The 21,836-nt window shown below is 42.1% G+C and overlaps 1 protein-coding gene across 1 annotated transcript; it reads right to left on the bottom strand.

The window, feature by feature from the left end:
- Positions 1–1,989: 1,989 nt before the first annotated feature.
- Positions 1,990–21,326, bottom strand: LOC123733231 (uncharacterized). Its single transcript, XM_045712674.2, has 2 exons — positions 20,579–21,326; positions 1,990–4,024 (listed from the first exon to the last, which is right to left on the bottom strand). The coding sequence occupies exons 1-2, from the start codon at positions 20,871–20,873 to the stop codon at positions 3,204–3,206; spliced, it is 1,116 nt and encodes a 371-aa protein (XP_045568630.2). The 5' UTR covers positions 20,874–21,326; the 3' UTR covers positions 1,990–3,203.
- Between the last annotated feature and the right edge of the window lie 510 nt (positions 21,327–21,836).

Below are 21,836 nucleotides of genomic sequence, written 5' to 3'. Positions count from 1 at the left end.
CAATTTGCACTGCTGCTGAAAAACATCTCCACAGTAATGATGTTGCCACCACCATGCTTCACTGTAGGGATGGTGCCAATTTGACCTCCAGACGTGACACTTGGCATTCAGGCCAAAGAGTTCAATCTTGGTTTAATCAGACCAGAGAATCTTGTTTCTCATGGACTGAGAGTCCTTTAGGTGCCTTTTAGCTGTCATGTGCCTTTTACTGAGGAGTGGCTTCCGTCTGGCCTCTCTAACATAAAGGCCTGATTTGATGGAGTGCTGCAGAGATGATGGTCCTTCTGGAAGGTTCTCCCATCTCCACAGAGTAACTCTGGAGCTCCGTCAGAGTGACCATCGGATTCTTGGTCACCTCGCTGACCAAGGCCCTTTCCCCCTGATTGCTCAGTTTGGCTGGGCGGCCAGCTCTAGGAAGAGTCTTGATGGTTCCAAACTTCTTCCATTTAAGAATGATGGAGGCCACTGTGTTCTTAGGGACCTTCAATGCTGCAAACAGTTTTTGGAACCCTTCCCCAGATATGTGCCTTGACACAATCCTGTCTCAGCGCTCTACGGACAATTCCTTTGACCTCATGGCTTAGTTTTTGCTCTGACATGCACTGTGAACTGCGGGTTCTATTATAGACAGGTGTGTGCCTTTCCAAATCATGTCCAATCAATTGAATTTACCACAGGTGTACTCCAATCAAGTTGTAGAAACATCTCAAGGATGATTAGGGGAATCCGGATGCATCTGAGTGTAACCGATGTGAAATGGCTAGTTAGCTAGCGGTGGTGCGCGCTAATAGCGTTTCAATCAGTGACGTAATTCGCTCTGAGACCTGAAGTGGTTGTTCCCCTTGCGTTGCAAGGGCCGCGGCTTTTGTGGCGCGATGGGTAACGATGCTTCGTGGGGTGTCAGTTGTTGATGTGTGCAAGGGTCCCTGGTTCGAGCCCAGGTTGGGGCGAAGAGAGGGACGGAACCTACACTGTTACATGAGCTCAATCTCAAGTCTCATAGCAAAGGGTCTGAATACTTAAGTAAATACATTAGTAAGTACAGGTGCCCCTTGCCAAGAAGAGGCAAACAAAATAAAAACCCACACCAAACTTAAAGACAGGATGCAAACCAAAAAGGTGGAGCAACTAAAGGTGTTGACTCTCCACATGTATCAAGACAACTGGAGCACTGGGCCAGACACTCTTAAATAGAACCTGGACCAGCTCAGGTGAAACACCTTCCCACTAACGAGATGGACAAGCCAGCACAGGTGTAACACATACTGACTAACGAGGTGACACCAATCAGTGCGTCCTACGTGCTAACGAGCTAGAAGCTGCTAACGAGCTAGACGTGCTAAAGTCCAACCTCAAAACTCATCTCCAATACAGAAAAACGTGCAGTCAAAATAATTTGGGATCCATGGCAACGCATTGGCTAAACACAAAACATTTTTGACTGCCATTGAGAATTTCAGCTTCCAAGTTGTCCTTACCACGGACATGTCTAATTTCAAGAGGAAACTCCTGCAATATCCGTAGTAACTTTCCACCTCACTGCAGAGCTTCTCTCTCTTCTCAGGGTTCACTCGATAGGCATGTTGTTGGATCGGGCCCAGTCCCCAATGTCATGCTCTAGTACATTTGGTTTGACACATCTGAGAATGAACCCTGATATTCTAAAAGCAGGGCAACAATGTCAATATAATTTCTACCCAAAAATTGTCAGTTGGTTACAATAATAATAATTACTAAATGTTACATAAATTGTAAATATGAAATATCAAAACCAAATATACACCCCTTTGTTAATGTGTATTGGCAATAATTAACTTAACGGTGAGGCATGGATTAATAAAATGTATCTTTTGTCAGGCTGAATGTTTGAAATATGAGGTGATTTTAGTCATGCTTCTTCAGTAGTGGAATAAAGACAATTAGCATTTGAATGTTGCAAAGAAATACTGGAGTGATGTAGGATTGTTAATAAAATTGATTATAGACCAATTTATTATACTGCGTCCATGTGTATTTATTTATTTATTTTAACCTTCATGTAACAGTAACCGAAAGGTTGCTGGATTGAATCCACGAGCTGACAAGGTCAAAATCTGTTGTTCTGCAACTGAACATGGCAGTTAACCCACTGTTCCCCGGTAGGTCATCACTGTCAGAACAAATTCTTATTTACAATGACATCATTGAAAAAAACAATAATTACACTTTCAACTACAGCCGGACATATATTAGTCTTCTTTTCAACTCTTTTCAATGAAATGTTGCTAGGTGGGATAGCCCCAATGTCAAACACAGTTTTAACGTGTCCAAATCAATAACCAATATGCAGAAAACCTAAACATAAAAGGGGCTATATACACAAACATCTGCCACAATAATCATATATATTTTTTTTTAAACAAGCACCTTATAAACTGCACTAGCACCAGAAACGCTGTTGTTTTGACAAGTAGCAATAAATCACTGATATCAATTAAATTGGGAAATCAGAAAACTAACAACAACAAAAAAACACATGGAAATGGGAGATATATTTTACCTCACTGGTTAGAGGACAACCTGCAGAAGACAGTCAGCTACATTTTGGAGTGATGCATTTAAATGTAGGGGTCTCTAAACAAAGGAACACAACACTTATTTGTCATAACTCATCGATATCATGTTGAAATCAATTGTGTGACAGGAAGGAGATGAAGTTGCACGTCCTGTTAAAACTAACAGCTCAAAAACCACACGGAATCTGGGAGTAATGTGTACATCCCTGGTTAGAGGACAATTTGTAGAAAACAGCTAGCTACATTTTGAAGTTTGCGTTTTGATTCAAGTGACCAATGTGGTAAGTGTAACACAGCTCTTTTTTTGTTAGTCACTTTTTGTTAAATCTCATAAATAGTAACTCTTTCATTTCAGAGCCTGGATTTTCCCCCTGAGGCTAATATCCATATCATGTTGAAATCATAGAACAGGGGGAAAACGTTTAGGGTTCTACATTGTGACATGATTAAAATACTCCTTCTACAATGTTAAAACATTGTACATTGTGACATTGATATCATGAAACAACTCCTTCATATATGTATTTTCTGATGTTTGATCAGATAACTTTTATCAGAGTTTCTCTTCCCACATTGAACACAGCTATAAGGTTTCTCTACTGTGTGTCTCCGCTGGTGTACAGTCAGATAGCTAGATGTAGTAAAACTCTAACCACATTGATCACAGCTAAAAGGTTTCTCTTCTGTGTGTAGTTTACGGTAGGATTTCAGGGAGCTTGACTGAGTAAAAGTCTTCCCACATTGATCACAGCTATAAGATTTCTCTCCTGTGTGTGTTTTCTGGTGCTTCTTCAAATTCTGTGAAGTTGAGAATCTTTTTCCACAATCTGAACAGTGGAATCGTTTCTCTCCTGTGTGTACTCGCTGGTGTCTAGTCAGATGGCTAGATGAAATAAAACTCTTCCCACATTGATCACAGCTATAAGGTTTCTCTCCTGTGTGTGTTCTCTGGTGTTCAGTCAGTTCTCTAGATGTAATAAAACTTTTCACACATTGATTACAACTAAAAGGTTTCTCTCCTGTGTGTGTCCTCTGATGTGATAACAGGTTGCTTGACTGAGTAAAACTCTTCCCACATTGAGTACAGCTGTACGGTTTCTCTCCTGTATGTGTTCTCTGGTGTATAATCAGATAGCTAGATGTAGTAAAACTCTTCCCACATTGATCACAGCTGTAAGGTTTCTCTCCATTGTGAATTCTCAGGTGTACTTGTAGTGATTTTAATCTTAAGTAACTCTTCCCACAATCAAAACAGTGGTGAGATTTCTCTCCTGTGTGTGTTCGCTGGTGTATTTTAAGTTCTGATGAAGATTTGCAACGTTTCCCACATTCAGAGCAGCAGATAGATTTATTCCCTGTGGTTCTCTGCTGGTGTTTGAGGTGTTCTGATGTGGAGAGACGCTTCTCTGCCTCGTCAGCATCATGCTGTTGAGGCTCCCCAGAGGATCCACGATAGTCACGTCTCTCTCCTGTGTGAACAAGTCAGATGGTTTTAAAGGCCCAGAACAGCAAAAATCCACTGAAAAAGGTGATGCCAACAGCGTAGCCATGATACTGTACAACAATTGACGTCTGTAATGAATGTTAAAATTACTTGACAATTGTCTTAACCTCTCTAGGGTAGGGGGCAGTATTTGCACGGCCGGATAAAAAACGTACCCGATTTAATCTGGTTATTACTACTGCCCAGAAACTAGAATATGCATATAATTATTGGCTTTGGATAGAAAACACCCTAAAGTTTCTAAAACTGTTTGAATGGTGTCTGTGAGTATAACAGAACTCATATGGCAGGCAAAAACCTGAGAAGATTCCTTACAGGAAGTGCTGTCTCTGACCATTTATTGGGCTTCTACACTCTCTTTATTGAAAACTGAGGATCTCTGCTGTAACGTGACACTTCCTACGGCTCCCATAGGCTCTCAGAAGGTGGCAAACCACTGAATGATGTCTTTGCAGGCCCTGGCTGAAAAACATTAGCGCATTTGGATGGTGGTCGATCAGAGGACAATGAGACTGAGGCGCGTGCACGAGGCGACACCATGTTTTTATTTTCTCTGTCTTTCAACGTAAACAGGGTTTCCCGGTCGGAATATTATCGCTTTTTTACGAGAAAAATAGCATAGAAATTGATTTTAAACAGCGGTTGACATGCTTCGAAGTACGGTAATGGAATATTTAGAATTTTTTTGTCACGAAACGCGTCACCCTTCGGATAGTGTCTTGAACGCACTAACAAAACAGAGGATATTTGAACATAACTATGGATTATTTTGAACCAAACCAACATTTGTTATTGAAGTAGAAGTCCTGGGAGTGCATTCTGACGAAGAACAGCAAAGGTAATAACATTTTTCTTATAGTAAATCTGACTTTGGTGAGGGCTAAACTTGGTGGGTGTCTAAATAGCTAGCCCGTGATGGCTTGGCTATCTACTCAGAATATTGCAAAATGTGCTTTCACCGAAAAGCTATTTTAAAATCGGACATAGCGATTGCATAAAGGAGTTCTGTATCTATAATTCTTAAAATAATTGTTATGTTTTTTGTGAACGTTTATCATGAGTAATTTAGTAAATTCACCGGAAGTTTGCGGTGGGTATGCTAGTTCTGAAGGTCACATGCTAATGTAAAAAGCTGGTTTTTGATATAAATATGAACTTGATTGAACAAAACATGCATGTATTGTATAACATAATGTCCTAGGATTGTCATCTGATGAAGATCATCAAAGGTTAGTGCTGCATTTAGCTGTGGTTTGGGTTTATGTGACATTATATGCTAGCTTGAAAAATGGGTGTCTGATTATTTCTGGCTGGGTACTCTGCTGACATAATCTAATGTTTTGCTTTCGTTGTAAAGGCTTTTTGAAATCGGACAGTGTGGTTAGATTAACTAGAGTCTTGTCTTTAAAAATGGTGTAAAATAGTCATATGTTTGAGAAATTGAAGTAATAGCATTTCTAAGGTATTTGAATAACGCACCACGGGATTCCACTGGCTGTTGAGTAGGTGGGACGATTTCAGCCCACCTACCCTAGAGAGGTTGTCTTAAGACAGTCAAGTGAGCAACAATAGTCATATTTAGTCTTGTTTTCACATTAGTAGTAACTAGAAATAAGTAAAAGGTGTTGAACTCCTAAGCAGTGTGCCAGGCAACTTTTGGTATCCAATATAGGCCCCTTTCTGTGCGACAAGGGCGATGCGCACACAATTTGGTTGTAGAAACTCCTCCCTGCTAATGAGGAAACCGCTAATTAAGGATGTACTATATCTGCCTGGAGCAAAAATGGTGAGCAAGGGCCTCCCGAGTGGCGCAGTGGTCTAAGGCCCTGCATCGCAGTGCTAGCTGTGCCACAAGAGATTCTGGGTTCGAGTCCAGGCTCTGTCGCAGCTGGCTGCGACCGGGAGGCCCATGGGGCGACGCACAATTAGCCCAGCGTCGTCCCGGGTTAGAGAAGGGTTTGGCCGGTCAGGGATATCCTTGTCTCATCGCGCACTAGCAACTCCTGTGGCGGGCCGGGCGCAGTGCACGCTGACCAGGTCGCCAGGTGTTTCCTCGGACACATTGGTGCTGCTGGCTTCCGGGTTGGATGGGCATTGTGTCAAGAAGCAGTGCGGCTCGGTTGGGTTGTGTTTCGGAGGACGCATGGCTCTCGACCTTCGCCTCTCCAGAAGCCGTACGGGAGTTGCAGCGATGAGACAAGACTGTAACTACCAATTGGGGAGAAAAAAGGGGTGAAAAAAATATATATATTTAAAAAATGGTGAGCAAAGATTAGTTTCCACAATGTGTTCTGAATATTACAGCGCACTATCAGCGCAAGATCAGGAGTGCTACTCAAGGAAACTCACATTAAGCTATGTGTCTATTCACTAATTCACCACCGTGGGGGAAAACTCAGGAGAGTTCTCATAGGCTGACAGCAAAAATAGCCTCCATTTCCAGGTTGATTATGATTATTATTATCATTTGATACTACTTTGGATTATAATTGTAAGGCTCGTTTGAATGTCCTGATTTAATTTAATGTTTGTGTTATTGTCGAAAATGTACTACTTTATATTTAAAAACCACTTCAACCAGTAAAATGCTAATTGGCTAGTTTTCCATCAGTGTACTACTTTATATTTAAAAATGACTAGGTCTATGTTATTGTTAGGTGAGATTATAGACCCTCAAATGAGGGTTTGTCCACTAAGTGTATGCCAAAATGGTCTATAATCTCACCGAACAATAACATAGACCTACTGTAGGACCCATAACTTCACCTAACAACATAGACCTAGGATTATAAATCATTTAATATTTCAGGTGAAACATGGAAACTAAAATGTCTTTGTCATGACATTTCATAACCTGATCACCAGATAATTTTGTCAATAATCCCACTAGGCTACTCTGTAATGTGTTGCCATTCTAAATGTCCTGAATAAAGGAAAATAGCTCTGTGTATTGTACAATAGCCTACCCATCAAGGAACAGTTCTCTACACATTATGAGCTAAGTATCTCTGTGTCCAGACAGACTAACGAGACCCTACTGTAAATGAAGTAGACAATAACACATTATAAACATCAATTTGTTAGGGATGTTGGATCCAACGTGGAGCACGGCATAACTGTCTTTACCAGAGTAATGAATGAAGAAGCACATTGGTTGTTGTTGGATGTCGTGATGTTTGCCATTTGACTGGCATGCAGAAAATGATTTCCTGGATCAGCTGATGATAGTTGAAAATGTAACTAACTAAACAGCTACAGAATTAACCTCTTCGCTATAGGAGGCAGTATTTTCACGGCCGGATGAAAAAGGTACCCAAATTAAACGGCCTACTTCTTGGGCCCAGAGTCAAATATTTGCAAATTATTAGTAGATTTGGATAGAAAACACTCGGAAGTTTCTAAAACAGTTTGAATGGTGTCTGAGTATAACAGAACTCATATGGCAGGCAAAAACCTCAGAAACAGTCAACCAGGAAGTGAATGATCTGAGAAATGTAGTTCTTTCTAGTCCCTTTCGAAACTACAGTATCTGTGCTGTCACGTTGCACTTTCTAAGGCTTCCATTGGCTGTCTAAATCCTTCAGAAAGTGGATTGAGCCTTCTCCTGTCCCTGGGCAGATAATAGGAGCTCAGTTACTGAGTGGTCTGCCTGAGGACAAAGAGATTGGATCTGCGTGGTCACGAGAGCACGCTGTTTTTTCTTTTCCTGCTTGAATGAATACACTATTGTCCGGTTGGAATATTATCGCAATTTTACATTAAAAATACAATAAAAATTGATTTTAAACAGCGTTTGACATGCTTCTAAGTACGGTAATGGAACAATTTGACTTTTTGTGTCTCGAATTGCGCTCACGCGTTACCCTTTGGATAGTGACCTGAACGCACGAACAAAACGGAGGCATTTGGACATAACTATGGATTATTTCGAACAAAAACAAAATTTCTTGTGGAAGTAGCAGTCCTGGGTGTGCATTCTGACAAAGATCAGAAAAGGTAATACAATATTTCTAATACTAATTCTGAGTTTAGGTGACCCCCAAGTTGGCGGGTGTCTGAATAGCTAGCCGTGATGGCTGAGCTATGTACTCAGAATATTGAAAAATGTGCTTTCTCCGTAAAGCTATTTTAAAATCTGACACAGCGGTTGCATAAAGGAGTAGTCTATCTATAATTCTTAAAATAATTGTTATGTATTTTGTCAACGTTTATGATGAGTATTAATGTAAATTCACCGGAATTCTTTGGTGGGAAATACAATTTCTGAACATCAAGCGCTAATGTAAAATGCTGTTTTTGGATATAAATATGAACTTTATCGAACAAAACATACATGTATTGTGTAACATAATGTCCTAGGAGTGTCATCTGATGAAGATCGTCAAAGGTTAGTGCATAATTTAGCTGTGTTTTCGGTTTCTGTGACATATACCCTTGCTTGAAAAATGGCTGTGTGATTATTTGTGTCTATGTACTCTCCTAACATAATTTAATGGTTTTGCTTTTGCTGTAAAGCCTTTTTGAAATCGGACAATGTGGTTAGATTAACGAGAGTCTTATCTTTAAAATGGTGTAAAATAGTTTATTGTTTGAGAAAATTGAATTGTGGTATTTTAGTTGTTTTTGTATTTCGCGCCATGCGATCCCATTGGCTGTTGGCTAGGGTCCCGCTGGCGGAACAAGGTTCCGCTATCGGAAACCCTAGATGTAAGAAGTTAAGAATTAAGTGTAATTATTGAAGAACAACATTAATGACAGTATCCATTCGTGTGTTGTCAATAAAGTTAAGGTGACTCGCTTAGAACCATAGGATTTAGCAAACTCTGAAATGATTTAGGATTTCTGTGCCCATGAAAACTGTTAACCCAGCGTAACATAAGGAGACACTAAATGTTACGTAGTTAGAGTGCATTTCAGAGATCTGAATACAACAAACTGTCCGACAGCAAGATCCAGTATTTAAGTTGAAGTTCATCATATGACAAGCTTAACGTTATGACTATAACTACTGTTCCCTGAAGGAAGGAAACTAGGTACAACATACTATTAAATCCACACGTTATGACTATAACTACTGTTCACAGAATGAGGGAAACTAGGAACAACATACTATTAAATCAAACAAGCTAAGCGTCAGTACAGAGACAAAGTGGAGTCGCAATTCAATGGCTCAGACACGAGAGGTATGTGGCAGGGTCTACAGTCAATCACGGACTACAAAAGAAAAACCAGCCCCGTCGCAGATCACGATGCCTTGCTTCCAGACAGACTAAACAACTTTTTTGCTCGCTTTGAGGACAATACAGTGCCACTGACACGGCCAGCTACCAAAACCTGCGGGCTCTCCTTCACTATAGCCAACGTGAGTAAAACATTTAATTTCTTTGGGGTAGGGGGCAGTATTTTCACATCCGGATGAAAAGCGTGCCCGTAGTAAACTGCCTGCTACTCAGGCCCAGAAGCTAGGATATGAAATCGGACAGTGTGGTTAGATTAACGAGAGTCTTGTCTTTAAAATGGTGTAAAATAGTCATATGTTTGAGAAATTACGATTCCACTGGCTGTTGACTAGGGCTGTGACACTGCATCCCACCTTGCCCAGGGAGGTTAAACTACAAACTTGAGAATTCCCACTTCCTGGTTGGATTTTTCTCAGGTTTTCGCCTGCCATATGAGTTCTGTTATACTCATAGACATCATTCAAACACTTTTAGAAACTTCAGAGTGTTTTCTATCTAAATCTACTAATTATATGCATATTCTCGTTTCTGGGCAAGAGTAGTAACCAGTTTAAAACGGGTACGTTTTTTATCCGGCCGTGCAAATACTGCCCCCTAACCCCAACAGGTTAAGGGATTGTCTATCCAATATCCTGTGTTTATGAGATTTTTGTTGTTTTGAATTTGGCGCTCTGCTATTTCACTGGCTGTTGGCAAGTGGGACGCTACCGTCCCACATACCCCAGAGAGGTTAAACGTTTTAACCCTCGCAAGGCTGCAGGCCCAGACGGCATCCCCGGCTGCGTCCTCAGAGCATGCGCAGACCAGCTGGCTGGTGTGTTTACGGACATATTCAATGTCTCCCTATCCCAGTCTGCTGTCCCCACATACTTCAAGAGGGCCACCATTGTTCCTGTTCCCAAGAAAGCTAAAGTAACTGAGCTAAATGACTACCGCCCTATAGCACTCACTTCCGTCATCATGAAGTCCTTTGAGAGACTAGTCAAGGACCATATCGCCTCCACCCTACCTGACACCCTAGACCCACTCCAATTTGTTTACCGCCTCAATAGGTCCACAGATGACGCAATCGCCATCACATTGCACACTGCCCTAACCCATCTGGACAAGAGGAATACCTATGTAAGAATGCTGTTCATCGATTACAGCTCAGCATTTAACACCATAGTACCCTCCAAACTCGTCATTAAGCTCGAGACCCTGGGTCTCGACCCCGCCCTGTGCAACTGGGTCCTGGACTTCCTGATGGGCCGCCCCCAGGTGGTGAGGGTAGGTAACAACATCTCCACCCCGCTGATACTCAACACTGGGTCCCCACAAGGGTGCGTTCTCAGCCCTCTTCTGTACTCCCTGTTCACCCACGACTGCGTGGCCATGCACGCATCCAACTCAATCATCAAGTTTGCAGACGACACTACAGTGGTAGGCTTGATAACTAACAACAATGAGACGGCCTACAGGGAGGAGGTGAGGGCCCTCGGAGTGTGGTGTCAGGAAAATAACCTCACACTCAATGTCCACAAAATTTATCACTAGCCACTTTATATTATATAACGTTTACTTACCCTACATTACTCATCTCATATGTATATACTGTACGCTATACCATCTACTGCATCTTGCCATCTTGATGTAATTAATTGTATCACTAGCCACTTGAAACAATGCCACTTTATATAATGTTCTCAAACCCTACATTACTCATCTCATATGTATATACTGTACTCTATACCATCTACCGCCTATGCCGTTCGGCCATCACTCATTTATATATTTGTATGTACATATTCGTATTCATTCCTTTACACTTGTGTGTATAAGGTAGTTGTTGTGAAATTGTTAGGTTATATTACTTGTTAAATATTAGTGCATGGTCAGAACTACAAGCACAAGTGAAGCTCAGATTTGTTCCTTAAATTTAATATCGCTCTTCACAGACCCAGGAACGGGCGGGGCCAATCAGGTGTTATACCTCGTTTCCCTCCTTCAGAGTAGAACACCTGTTCAGTGGAGGTGCTGGCTAGCAGAGTAGAACACCTGTTTAGGAGAGGTGCTGGCTAGCAGAGTAGAACACCTGTTTAGGAGAGGTGCTGGCTAGCAGAGTAGAACACCTGTTTAGGAGAGGTGCTGGCTAGCAGAGTAGAACACCTGTTTAGGAGAGGTGCTGGCTAGCAGAGTAGAACACCTGTTTAGGAGAGGTGCTGGCTAGCAGAGTAGAACACCTGTTTAGGAGAGGTGCTGGCTAGCAGAGTAGAACACCTGTTTAGGAGAGGTGCTGGCTAGCAGAGTAGAACACCTGTTTAGGAGAGGTGCTGGCTAGCAGAGTAGAACACCTGTTTAGGAGAGGTGCTGGCTAGCAGAGTAGAACACCTGTTTAGGAGAGGTGCTGGCTAGCAGAGTAGAACACCTGTTTAGGAGAGGTGCTGGCTAGCAGAGTAGAACACCTGTTTAGGAGAGGTGCTGGCTAGCAGAGTAGAACACCTGTTTAGGAGAGGTGCTGGCTAGCAGAGTAGAACACCTGTTTAGGAGAGGTGCTGGCTAGCAGAGTAGAACACCTGTTTAGGAGAGGTGCTGGCTAGCAGAGTAGAACACCTGTTTAGGAGAGGTGCTGGCTAGCAGAGTAGAACACTTGGAAAAGAAAAGGAGAACCTGACACTCTCGAATAAAAATAATTTACAAAAAAACATTAAGATTTTGACAGAGGAGAGGGGGTACAAAAATCAAGACATTTTCTCTTTCAAGGACAGTCTCGCAAAAACCAAGCATTCTTGCATTCTTACTACCTGCTATTCAAAGTGCTGTGAACAAATGAAGGGAATCGTTCACAAACATTGGCACATAAGATACGATGACAGTATCGGTAATGTGTTTTCAGACCCTCCCTTGGTCGTATTCTCACTGAGCAGAAATCTCAGAGATCAATTGGTAAACTCTGATTTACCACCCCACAATATTCCTGCACAATGTCTATTTGCACCTCTCCCGGATGGAAACTACAAGTGTAATGGCTGCGCTCAATGCAATGGCACTTATAAATGTAGATCCTTCAAACACCCCCAAACAGGGAAACAGATCCCAATCAAAGGTGTTATCACGTGCACCACTAAGGCAGTTATTTATCTTAGAACTTTTTGGAAGTGAACCCCTTGATTTCGTCCCTACATTATATCGGCATCGAACACATCACCCTCCCTAGGAGAGGGGGTGACCTCGACAATTTATTGTTAAAAACAAGAGGCTGCCTGGATCTTTAATTTAAAGACCTTTGCTCCCGTCTGTCTCAACGTAGCCATTATTGGAATATTGCTATTCATTGTAAATGTTTGTAGGTCTATGGAGCCAAATTGTATCTATGACCGTATGCTATCCATTTATGTTTTATATGTTCTATTTATATCTGTAAATGAACCAATGATATCAGGCCACACTCAGACATGATTACAGATACCTGTGTGTGTCCTTTGACACAATATAAACCAGTTACCTGCAGTGTTTGTCATTATACTGTGATGAAGACAGCTTGTCTGTGGAAACGTTGGTTATTAGGTTATTAAATTATTGCATCTGAGCTCCTAGAGTGTGAGGTTCTCCTTCAGGCCACCGGGGTCTGACAACTTGGATGGAAAATTACTTGTAAAAGTATGCTAGACATTTATAGAATAAATCATACCTAGTTTGATGTTTTTGTGACAATCAATTAATTAGTTATTGATTTTTACAATTTTAAATCGCTGTTGACCAATGTCTGTTAAATATCTGAATGTGTGAATATAAATCCAACTTTACCTCGGTCTCAACTTTCATTGTCTAGGTCTCATTTTTAGCCATATTACTCATTGTTAAAGCCAGGACATTGTGATTAGGAAACTATGAGAACCACACAAAATCCAGGGGGTGATCACGCTCTACCACTAAGGGTCAGTTTAGTTGGCCCACGTAAGACAGTCTCGTGTTACAATTGTATGTTTTAGTAGCATGAATTGTTCCTGTTAACACCGAGGTGAAGAGCGGAATAATTGAAGGAATGAATCCGAGCCTGACGCTCATCATCTGTGGAAGGCGGGACTTCCAGCCAGGCGCGGATTTCATTGGCCTTTTCAGGTGTGATTTTAGATCCTTCAACCGAAGTGGCGACTCCCCATAGTATGTTGTACCAAAGTTGACTGACCCTTAAGGGAACTAAACTGCCATAAATACAAGGAAAGTCAAGTAGTGTTTTATGATTTAAAAAAATTACAAATCCGGGAAGGCATCAGCTTTGAGAAGGGTTTAAAACAAAGGTTTCAAACAATTCATAAATGTAGGTATGTTTCGCCTTTAATGTAATGGCATTGAAAATAAATAGAAAAAAGGCGAATAGCTGTGTTTGAATACCCATACTAACATACTGTAACTACATACTTAATGAGTATATACTACATACTATTAGTTAATTGTAGTAAACTGTAACCGAACCGTATCCTTTCAGTTGAGCGCTCTTTTCCTGTCTACCGGAAGTTTATGCTGTTGCTATGCAACCTCTTGCTAGCTAGTTAGTTAGCATAACACATTACTAGTTAAACATTTTACGACTTCGGGTGTGTTTTTAAATTCAATCTTGAATACCAGAGTGCTTCATAAATTCAGCCCGTTGTCAGATTGTCCGTTTATAAATTCAGCCCGTTTCGCTCTCGGAGCCACTGGCCGCTCCGGCCGAGGAGTTGGGTTGATTTGACCGTTCTCACCTTAACTTGCTAGCTACTTCCAGACACAAATGAGACTCTGACCATTTTACTCGCCCTAGCAGAGCTGGTTATGCAGTTTTCATGTTGTCCAGAGTGACTGTAACTGTGCTGCTGGAAAACATTTAAATTATGCTTTTTTTGGCCTACGTTTACTGACACCTGGACATATTCAACGGGTGTTGAGCGCTAGTTTTTTTACATAACCAAGTGTAGACTTTCCGGTCACAACTTTCAGACTTGTTTACATGCTGCTGTGCGTTTTGTTGCCGATCTTACTTTGCTACCTGACTACCTCACGGTTTTTACTTTTTCATTACCGTATATTCTTAGTTTTTCCCTCACTCAACTTTTTAACTTTTTCACCCCGGAGGTTTTATCTGGACATGGTTCGTCAGGACTTCAAACAGCCGAAGCTAAGTAACATTAACATGATGCCTTCTAATTGCAGTCGTTGTACTTATAATATACAGGAGAACGATCGCCTTACGGCAAGGATAGCTGTGCTGCAAGCCCAGCTTCAGACGCAATCGTTAGGCAAGGGTAATTTCAGTGTAGGAAAGGATGAAACAGCGTCTGTGCCACCAGTAAGTACAGATAGTAACGTTAGTATAAACCCCCTCGCACGGTCCCCGCACCCGGACAACTTTCTCATGGCTTCTGGAGGGAAACGCTGTAGGAATGCTCAACCGGTGTCGCTTATTCAGCCGACAGAAACTTTCAACCGGTTCTCCCCATTAAGCGAGTCGGAGGCCGAAACTTCTCAGTTCTCTACTCCTCCCGTTGTGGGGTCTGAGACGCCGACGGCTCCCACCATTAGCTCTGACAAATTGAAAACCCTAGTCATTGGCGACTCCATTACCCGCAGTATTAGACTTAAAACGAATCATCCAGTGATCATACACTGTTTACCAGGGGGCAGGGCTACCGACGTTAAGGCTAATCTAAAGACGGTGCTGGCTAAAGCTAAAACTGGCAAGTGTAGAGAGTATAGAGATATTGTTATCCACGTCGGCACCAACGATGTTAGGATGAAACAGTCAGAGGTCACCAAGCGCAACATAGCTTCAGCGTGTAAATCAGCTAGAAAGATGTGTCGGCATCGATTAATTGTCTCTGGCCCCCTCCCAGTTAGGGGGAGTGATGAGATCTACAGCAGAGTCTCACAACTCAATCGCTGGTTGAAAACTGTGTTCTGCCCCTCCCAAAAGATAGAATTTGTAGATAATTGGCCCTCTTTCTGGGACTCACCCACAAACAGGACCAAGCCTGGCCTGTTGAGGAGTGACGGACTCCATCCTAGCTGGAGGGGTGCTCTCATCTTATCTACGAACATAGACAGGGCTCTAACTCCTCCAGCTCCACAATGAAATAGGGTGCAGGCCAGGCAGCAGGCTGTTAGCCAGCCTGCTAGTTTAGTGGAGTCTGCCACTAGCACAGTCAGTGTAGTCAGCTCAGCTTTCCCCATTGAGACCGTGACTGTGCCTCGATCTAGTTTGGGCAAAATGAAAGATGGCGGTGTTCGCTTTAGCAATCTCACTAGTATAAAGACCTCCTCCATTCCTGCCATTATTGAAAGAGATTGTGATACCTCACATCTCAAAATTGGGTTACTTAATGTTAGATCCCTCACTTCCAAGGCAGTTATAGTCAATGAACTAATCACTGATCATAATCTTGATGTGATTGGCCTGACTGAAACATGGCTTAAGCCTGATGAATTTACTGTGTTAAATGAGGCCTCACCCCCTGGTTACACTAGTGACCATACCCCCCGTGCATCCGGCAAAGGCGGAGGTGTTGCTAACATTTATGATAGTACATTTCAATTTACAAAAAAAAAACAGACTTCGTCTTTTGAGCTTCTAGTCATGAAATCTATGCAGCCTACTCAATCACTTTTTATAGCTACTGTTTACAGGCCTCCTGGGCCATATGCAGTGTTCCTCACTGAGTTCCCTGAATTCCTATCGGATCTTGTAGTCATAGCAGATAATATTCAAATTTTTGGTGACTTTAACATTCACATGGAAAAGTCCACAGACCCACTCCAAAAGGCTTTCGGAGCCATCATCGACTCAGTGGGTTTTGTCCAACATGTCTCTGGACCTACTCACTGCCACAGTCATACTCTGGACCTAGTTTTGTCCCATGGAATAAATGTTGTGGATCTTAATGTTTTTCCTCATAATCCTGGATTATCGGACCACCATTTTATTGCGTTTGCAATTGCAACAAATAATCTGCTCAGACCCCAACCAACGAGCATTAAAAGTCGTGCTATAAATTCTCAGACAACCCAAAGTTTCCTTGATGCCCTTCCAGACTCCCTCTGCCTACCCAAGGACGTCAGAGGACAAAAATCAGTTAACCACCTAACCGAGGAACTCAATTTAACCTTGCACAATACCCTAGATGCAGTTGCACCCCTAAAAACTAAAAACATCCGTCATAAGAAACTAGCTCCCTGGTATACAGAAAATACACGAGCTCTGAAGCAAGCTTCCAGAAAATTGGAACGGAAATGGCGCCACACCAAACTGGAAGTCTTCCGACTAGCTTGGAAAGACAGTACCGTGCAGTATCGAAGAGCCCTCACTGCTGCTCGATCATCCTATTTTTCCAACTTAATTGAGGAAAATAAGAACAATCCGAAATGTATTTTTGATACTGTCGCAAAGCTAACTAAAAAGCAGCATTCGCAAATGGAGGATGGCTTTCACTTCAGCAGTAATACATTTATGAACTTCTTTGAGGAAAAGATCATGATCATTAGAAAGCAAATTACGGACTCCTCTTTAAATCTGCGTATTCCCCCAAAGCTCCATTGTCCTGAGTCTGCACAACTCTGCCAGGACCTAGGATCAAGGGAGATACTAAAGTGTTTTAGTACTATATCTCTTGACACAATGATGAAAATAATCATGGCCTCTAAACCCTCAAGTTGCATACTGGACCCTATTCCAACTAAACTACTGAAAGAGCTGCTTCCTGTGCTTGGCCCTCCTATGTTGAACATAATAAACGTCTCTCTATCCACCGGATGTGTACCAAGCTCACTAAAAGTGGCAGTAATAAAGCCTCTATTGAAAAAGCCGAATCTTGACCCAGAAATTATAAAAAACTATCGGCCTATGTCGAATCTTCCATTCCTCTCCAAAATTTTAGAAAAAGCTGTTGCGCAGCAATTCACTGCCTTCCTGAAGACAAACGATGTATACGAAACGCTTCAGTCTTGTTTTAGACCCCATCATAGCACTGAGACTGCACTTGTGAAGGTGGTAAATGACCTTTTAATGACGTCAGACCGAGGCTCTGCATCTGTCCTCGTGCTCCTAGATCTTAGTGCTGCTTTTGATACCATCGACCACCACAATCTTTTGGAGAGATTGGAAACCCAAATTGGTCTACATGGACAAGTTCTGGCCTGGTTTAGATCTTATCTGTCGGAAAGATATCAGTTTGTCCTCTGACAAATCAATTGTACATTTCGGTGTTCCTCAAGGTTCCGTTTTAGGACCACTATTGTTTTCACTATATATTTTACCTCTTCGGGATGTAATTCGAAAACAATGTTAAATTTCACTGCTATGCGGACGACACACATCTGTACATTTCAATGAAACATGGTGAAGCCCCAAAATTGCCCTCGCTAGAAGCCTGTGTTTCAGACATAAAGAAGTGGATGGCTGCAAACTTTCTACTTTTAAACTCGGACAAAACAGAGATGCTTGTTCTAGGTCCCAAGAAACAAAGAGATCTTCTGTTGAATCTGACAATTAATCTGGATGGTTGTACAGTCGTCTCAAATAAAACTGTGAAGGACCTCGGCGTTACTCTGGACCCTGATCTCTCTTTTGAAGGACATATCAAGACTGTTTCAAGGACAGCTTTTTTCCATCTACGTAACATTGCAAAAATCAGAAACTTTCTGTCCAAAAATGATGCAGAAAAGTTAATCCATGCTTTTGTTACTTCTAGGCTGGACTACTGCAATGCTCTACTTTCCCGCTACCCGGATAAAGCACTAAACAAACTTCAGTTAGTGCTAAATACGGCTGCTAGAATCCTGACTAGAACCAAAAAATGTGATCATATTACTCCAGTGCTAGCCTCCCTACACTGGCTTCCTGTTAAGGCAAGGGCTGATTTCAAGGTTTTACTGCTAACCTACAAAGCATTACATGGGCTTGCTCCTACCCATCTTTCCGATTTGGTCCTGCCGTACATACCTACACGTACGCTACGGTCACAAGACGCAGGCCTCCTAATTGTCCCTAGAATTTCTAAGCAAACGGCTGGACGTAGGGCTTTCTCCTATAGAGCTCCATTTTTATGGAATGGTCTGCCTACCCATGTGAGAGACGCAGACTCAGTCTCAACCTTTAAGTCTTTACTGAAGACTTATCTCTTCAGTAGGTCCTATGATTAAGTATAGTCTGGCCCAGGAGTGTGAAGGTGAACGGAAAGGCTGTAGCAACGAACCGCCCTTGCTGTCTCTGCCTTGTCGGTTCCCCTCTCTCCACTTGGATTCTCTGCCTCTAACCCTATTACAGGGGCTGAGTCACTGGCTTACTGGTGTTCTTCCATGCTGTCCATGGGAGGGTTGAGTCACTGACGTGGTCTTCCTGTCTGGGTTGCCCCCCCCCTTGGGTTGTGCCGTGGCGGAGATCTTTGTGGGCTTTACTCGGCCTTGTCTTAGGACGGTAAGTTGGTGGTTGGAGACATCCCTCTAGTGGTGTGGGGGCTGTGCTTTGGCAAAGTGGGTGGGGTTATATCCTGCCTGTTTGGCCCTGTCCGGGGGTATCATCGGATGGGGCCACAGTGTCTTCTGATCCCTCCTGTCTCAGCCTCCAGTATTTATGCTGCAGTAGTTTGTGTCGGGGGGCTAGGGTCAGTATGTCACATCTGGAGTATTTCTCTTGTCTTATCCGGTGTCCTGTGTGAATTTAAATATGCTCTCTCTAATTCTCTCTTTCTCTTTCTTTCTTTCTCTCGGAGGACCTGAGCCCTAGGACCATGCCTCAGGACTACCTGGCATGATGACTCTTTGCTGTCCCCAGTCCACCTGGCCATGCTGCTGCTCCAGTTTCAACTGTTCTGCCTGCGGCTATGGAACCCTGACCTGTTCACCGGACGTGCTTGTTGCACCCTCGACAACTACTATGATTATTATTATTTGACCATGCTGGTCATTTATGAACATTTGAACATCTTGACCATGTGCTGTTATAATATCCACCCGGCACAGCCAGAAGAGGACTGGCCACCCCTCATAGCCTGGTTCCTCTCTAGGTTTCTTCCTAGGTTTTTGGCCTTTCTAGGGAGTTTTTCCTAGGGAGTTTTTCCTAGCCACCGTGCTTCTTTCACATGCATTGCTTGCTGTTTGGGGTTTTAGGCTGGGTTTCTGTACAGCACTTTGAGATATCAGCTGATGTACGAAGGGCTATATAAATTTGATTTGATTCAGTAAATTCATTATTCTGCTCTCTGGTACTCAGACAAGAGTGCTCTGAAATCAGAGTAGATAGCCAGAGCGAATTTATTACCAATAAGCATACTACATACTCAATTCACATCACAAATAGCACGGTTAGTATGAGTATTCTAACACAGCTAATGACTTAACAGCTCTAACAATTTGACCCCCACAGGAAATCTACACTGGCAGTTATAGAAAGACCCATTTACTATATAACCATTGATTCTTGAAGAATATAACTTATAAATGCCTCAAATGTTTAAACTGTATTACCCCACCAGAAACCAAAACATAAGCTCATACAACGCCAGTGTTTGTCAACAAGCACTGTATAGCCTTAATCTTGTTTAAAACTATCATTTTGACCTTATGGATGGCCAGTCCTTGTATTCATAGTGTAGTAAATTTAGGGGGTAGCCCTGAGCTGGACTCAAACCTGGGTCCAGCGACTGTCAAGCCAACACCTTAACTGTTACGCCATGATGTCTGAACTAGGTTTTGGGTTACAGTTGCTACAATAGCTTTCTTTATGAATTTGAGAGAGTGGTTACATTTCTCCAGCCCCCATTCCTCAGCTGTTTACCAAACCAAGTCTCAGGGCTGACATTTTGTTGCTGTTTAAATCCTAGGTTGCCCCTTTAAAAAAGCCACACAATCAAATCAACCGATCTGCAGTACAAACAATAACAGGGCTGTCATTCCACCACTGTTTTGGTAATAAGATGATGGGGCTGGAGAAATTAAACCACTCTCAAATTCATAGACAGACCTATGGATGCAAGGACTGACCATCAATGATATCAACATTATAGTTTTAACCATGTTGAGGCTATACAGTGTTGATTTACATTGTTTCTAAACATTGGAGTAAAAAAAGCTTATTTGGGGTTCTTACGGTGTACAACAGTTGGACTAAGCTCATGAGGCATGTGTTATATTCTTCAAGAATAAATGGCTATAAATAAAACATTTTAAAGTCTAAATATGGATGTAGATATTGCATATTTCCCCTGTAACACCACACATCAGTTCAACAACTGCAGAGTTTGTGCCTCTGTTTTTAAGACAGTACTTACTAGTGTTAATCAGGGACCGTTCATCGTTAGAACCATTGGATGCCATAAGATGCGTTTGGGAAACCGGGCCCAGATATCCAGTTTCATCCTCTTCTTCCAATGTGACAGACATCTCCCCCTCCTCTTTCACTCTGAACGCGTCTTCCTCTTCTTTAACTGAAACTTCTTTGTCTTCTTTCACGGTAACAGCCTCCTCTTCCTCCTCCTCTTTCACGACAACGTTCAGCCACAGACCCTCTTTCTCCGTCCAGCAGACCTCTTCTTTAGCAGGAGGACAGTAGTTTAGTGAGCTCATGGTCGGATATGTTAGCTAGCTAGGCTAATGCTAACTTAACCAGTCCGCTAGCTGAATAATAACAACAACACCGTAAATATGAAATTAAAACGGATAACTAACTAGACGACAGAAGTGGGTTTAAAACACAGTGGCTAATATACACGAAAGCGTCTAAAGAGCTTTATTGGTTCGGCTATTTTGGCTAGCAAGCTACCGAGGTGGCTGACGAGCTGTTTATGAAGAACCTGTTGCTGCTGTTGAAAGAAGCGTTCCGTCCAGTAGATAATACGTCACACCAACAGCACTGCCTTGAAAGCCCCACGTGATATATTGCTACACCATGTAGGAGCACTATAGACCTAGTCTGTTCATTACATACATCTACATGATGTATTGTTACACCATGTAGGAGCAGTATAGACCTAGTCTGTTCATTACATACATCTACATGATGTATTGTTACACCATGTAGGAGCAGTATAGACCTAATCTGTTCATTATATACATCTACATGATGTATTGTTACACCATGTAGGAGCAGTATAGACCTAGTCTGTTCATTATATACATCTACATGATGTATTGTTACACCATGTAGGAGCAGTATAGACCTAGTCTGTTCATTATATACATCTACATGATGTATTGTTACACCATGTAGGAGCAGTATAGACCTAATCTGTTCATTATATACATCTACATGATGTATTGTTACACCATGTAGGAGCAGTATAGACCTTGTCTGTTCATTATATACATCTACATGATGTATTGTTACACCATGTAGGAGCAGTATAGACCTAGTCTGTTCATTATATACATCTACATGATGTATTGTAACACCATGTAGGAGCAGTATAGACCTACAGTAGCTGCCTACTTATTTAGATTTAGTTTGACTGAATGAAACTGCCTTAAATGTGCTGTAGTAAACATTTTTTATTCGCACTAATCAATCAACACATTCAGGTCTTTGTATGT

This window comes from Salmo salar, chromosome 02, assembly GCF_965601325.2.
Source record: "Salmo salar chromosome 02, fSalSal1, whole genome shotgun sequence".
In the NCBI taxonomy this organism is placed as follows: Eukaryota; Metazoa; Chordata; class Actinopteri; order Salmoniformes; family Salmonidae; genus Salmo; species Salmo salar.
This window is presented reverse-complemented; position numbering and strand designations above follow the sequence as displayed.

Excerpts from the sequence above, each read along its gene's own strand:
- LOC123733231 (XM_045712674.2), bottom strand. The coding sequence starts at position 20,873 with ATGAGCTCACTAAACTACTGTCCTCCTGCTAAAGAAGAGGTCTGCTGG. Across the intron at positions 4,025-20,578 it reads ACGGTCCCTGATTAACACTA|GAGAGAGACGTGACTATCGT; the intron begins GTAAGTACTGTC and ends TTGTTCACACAG.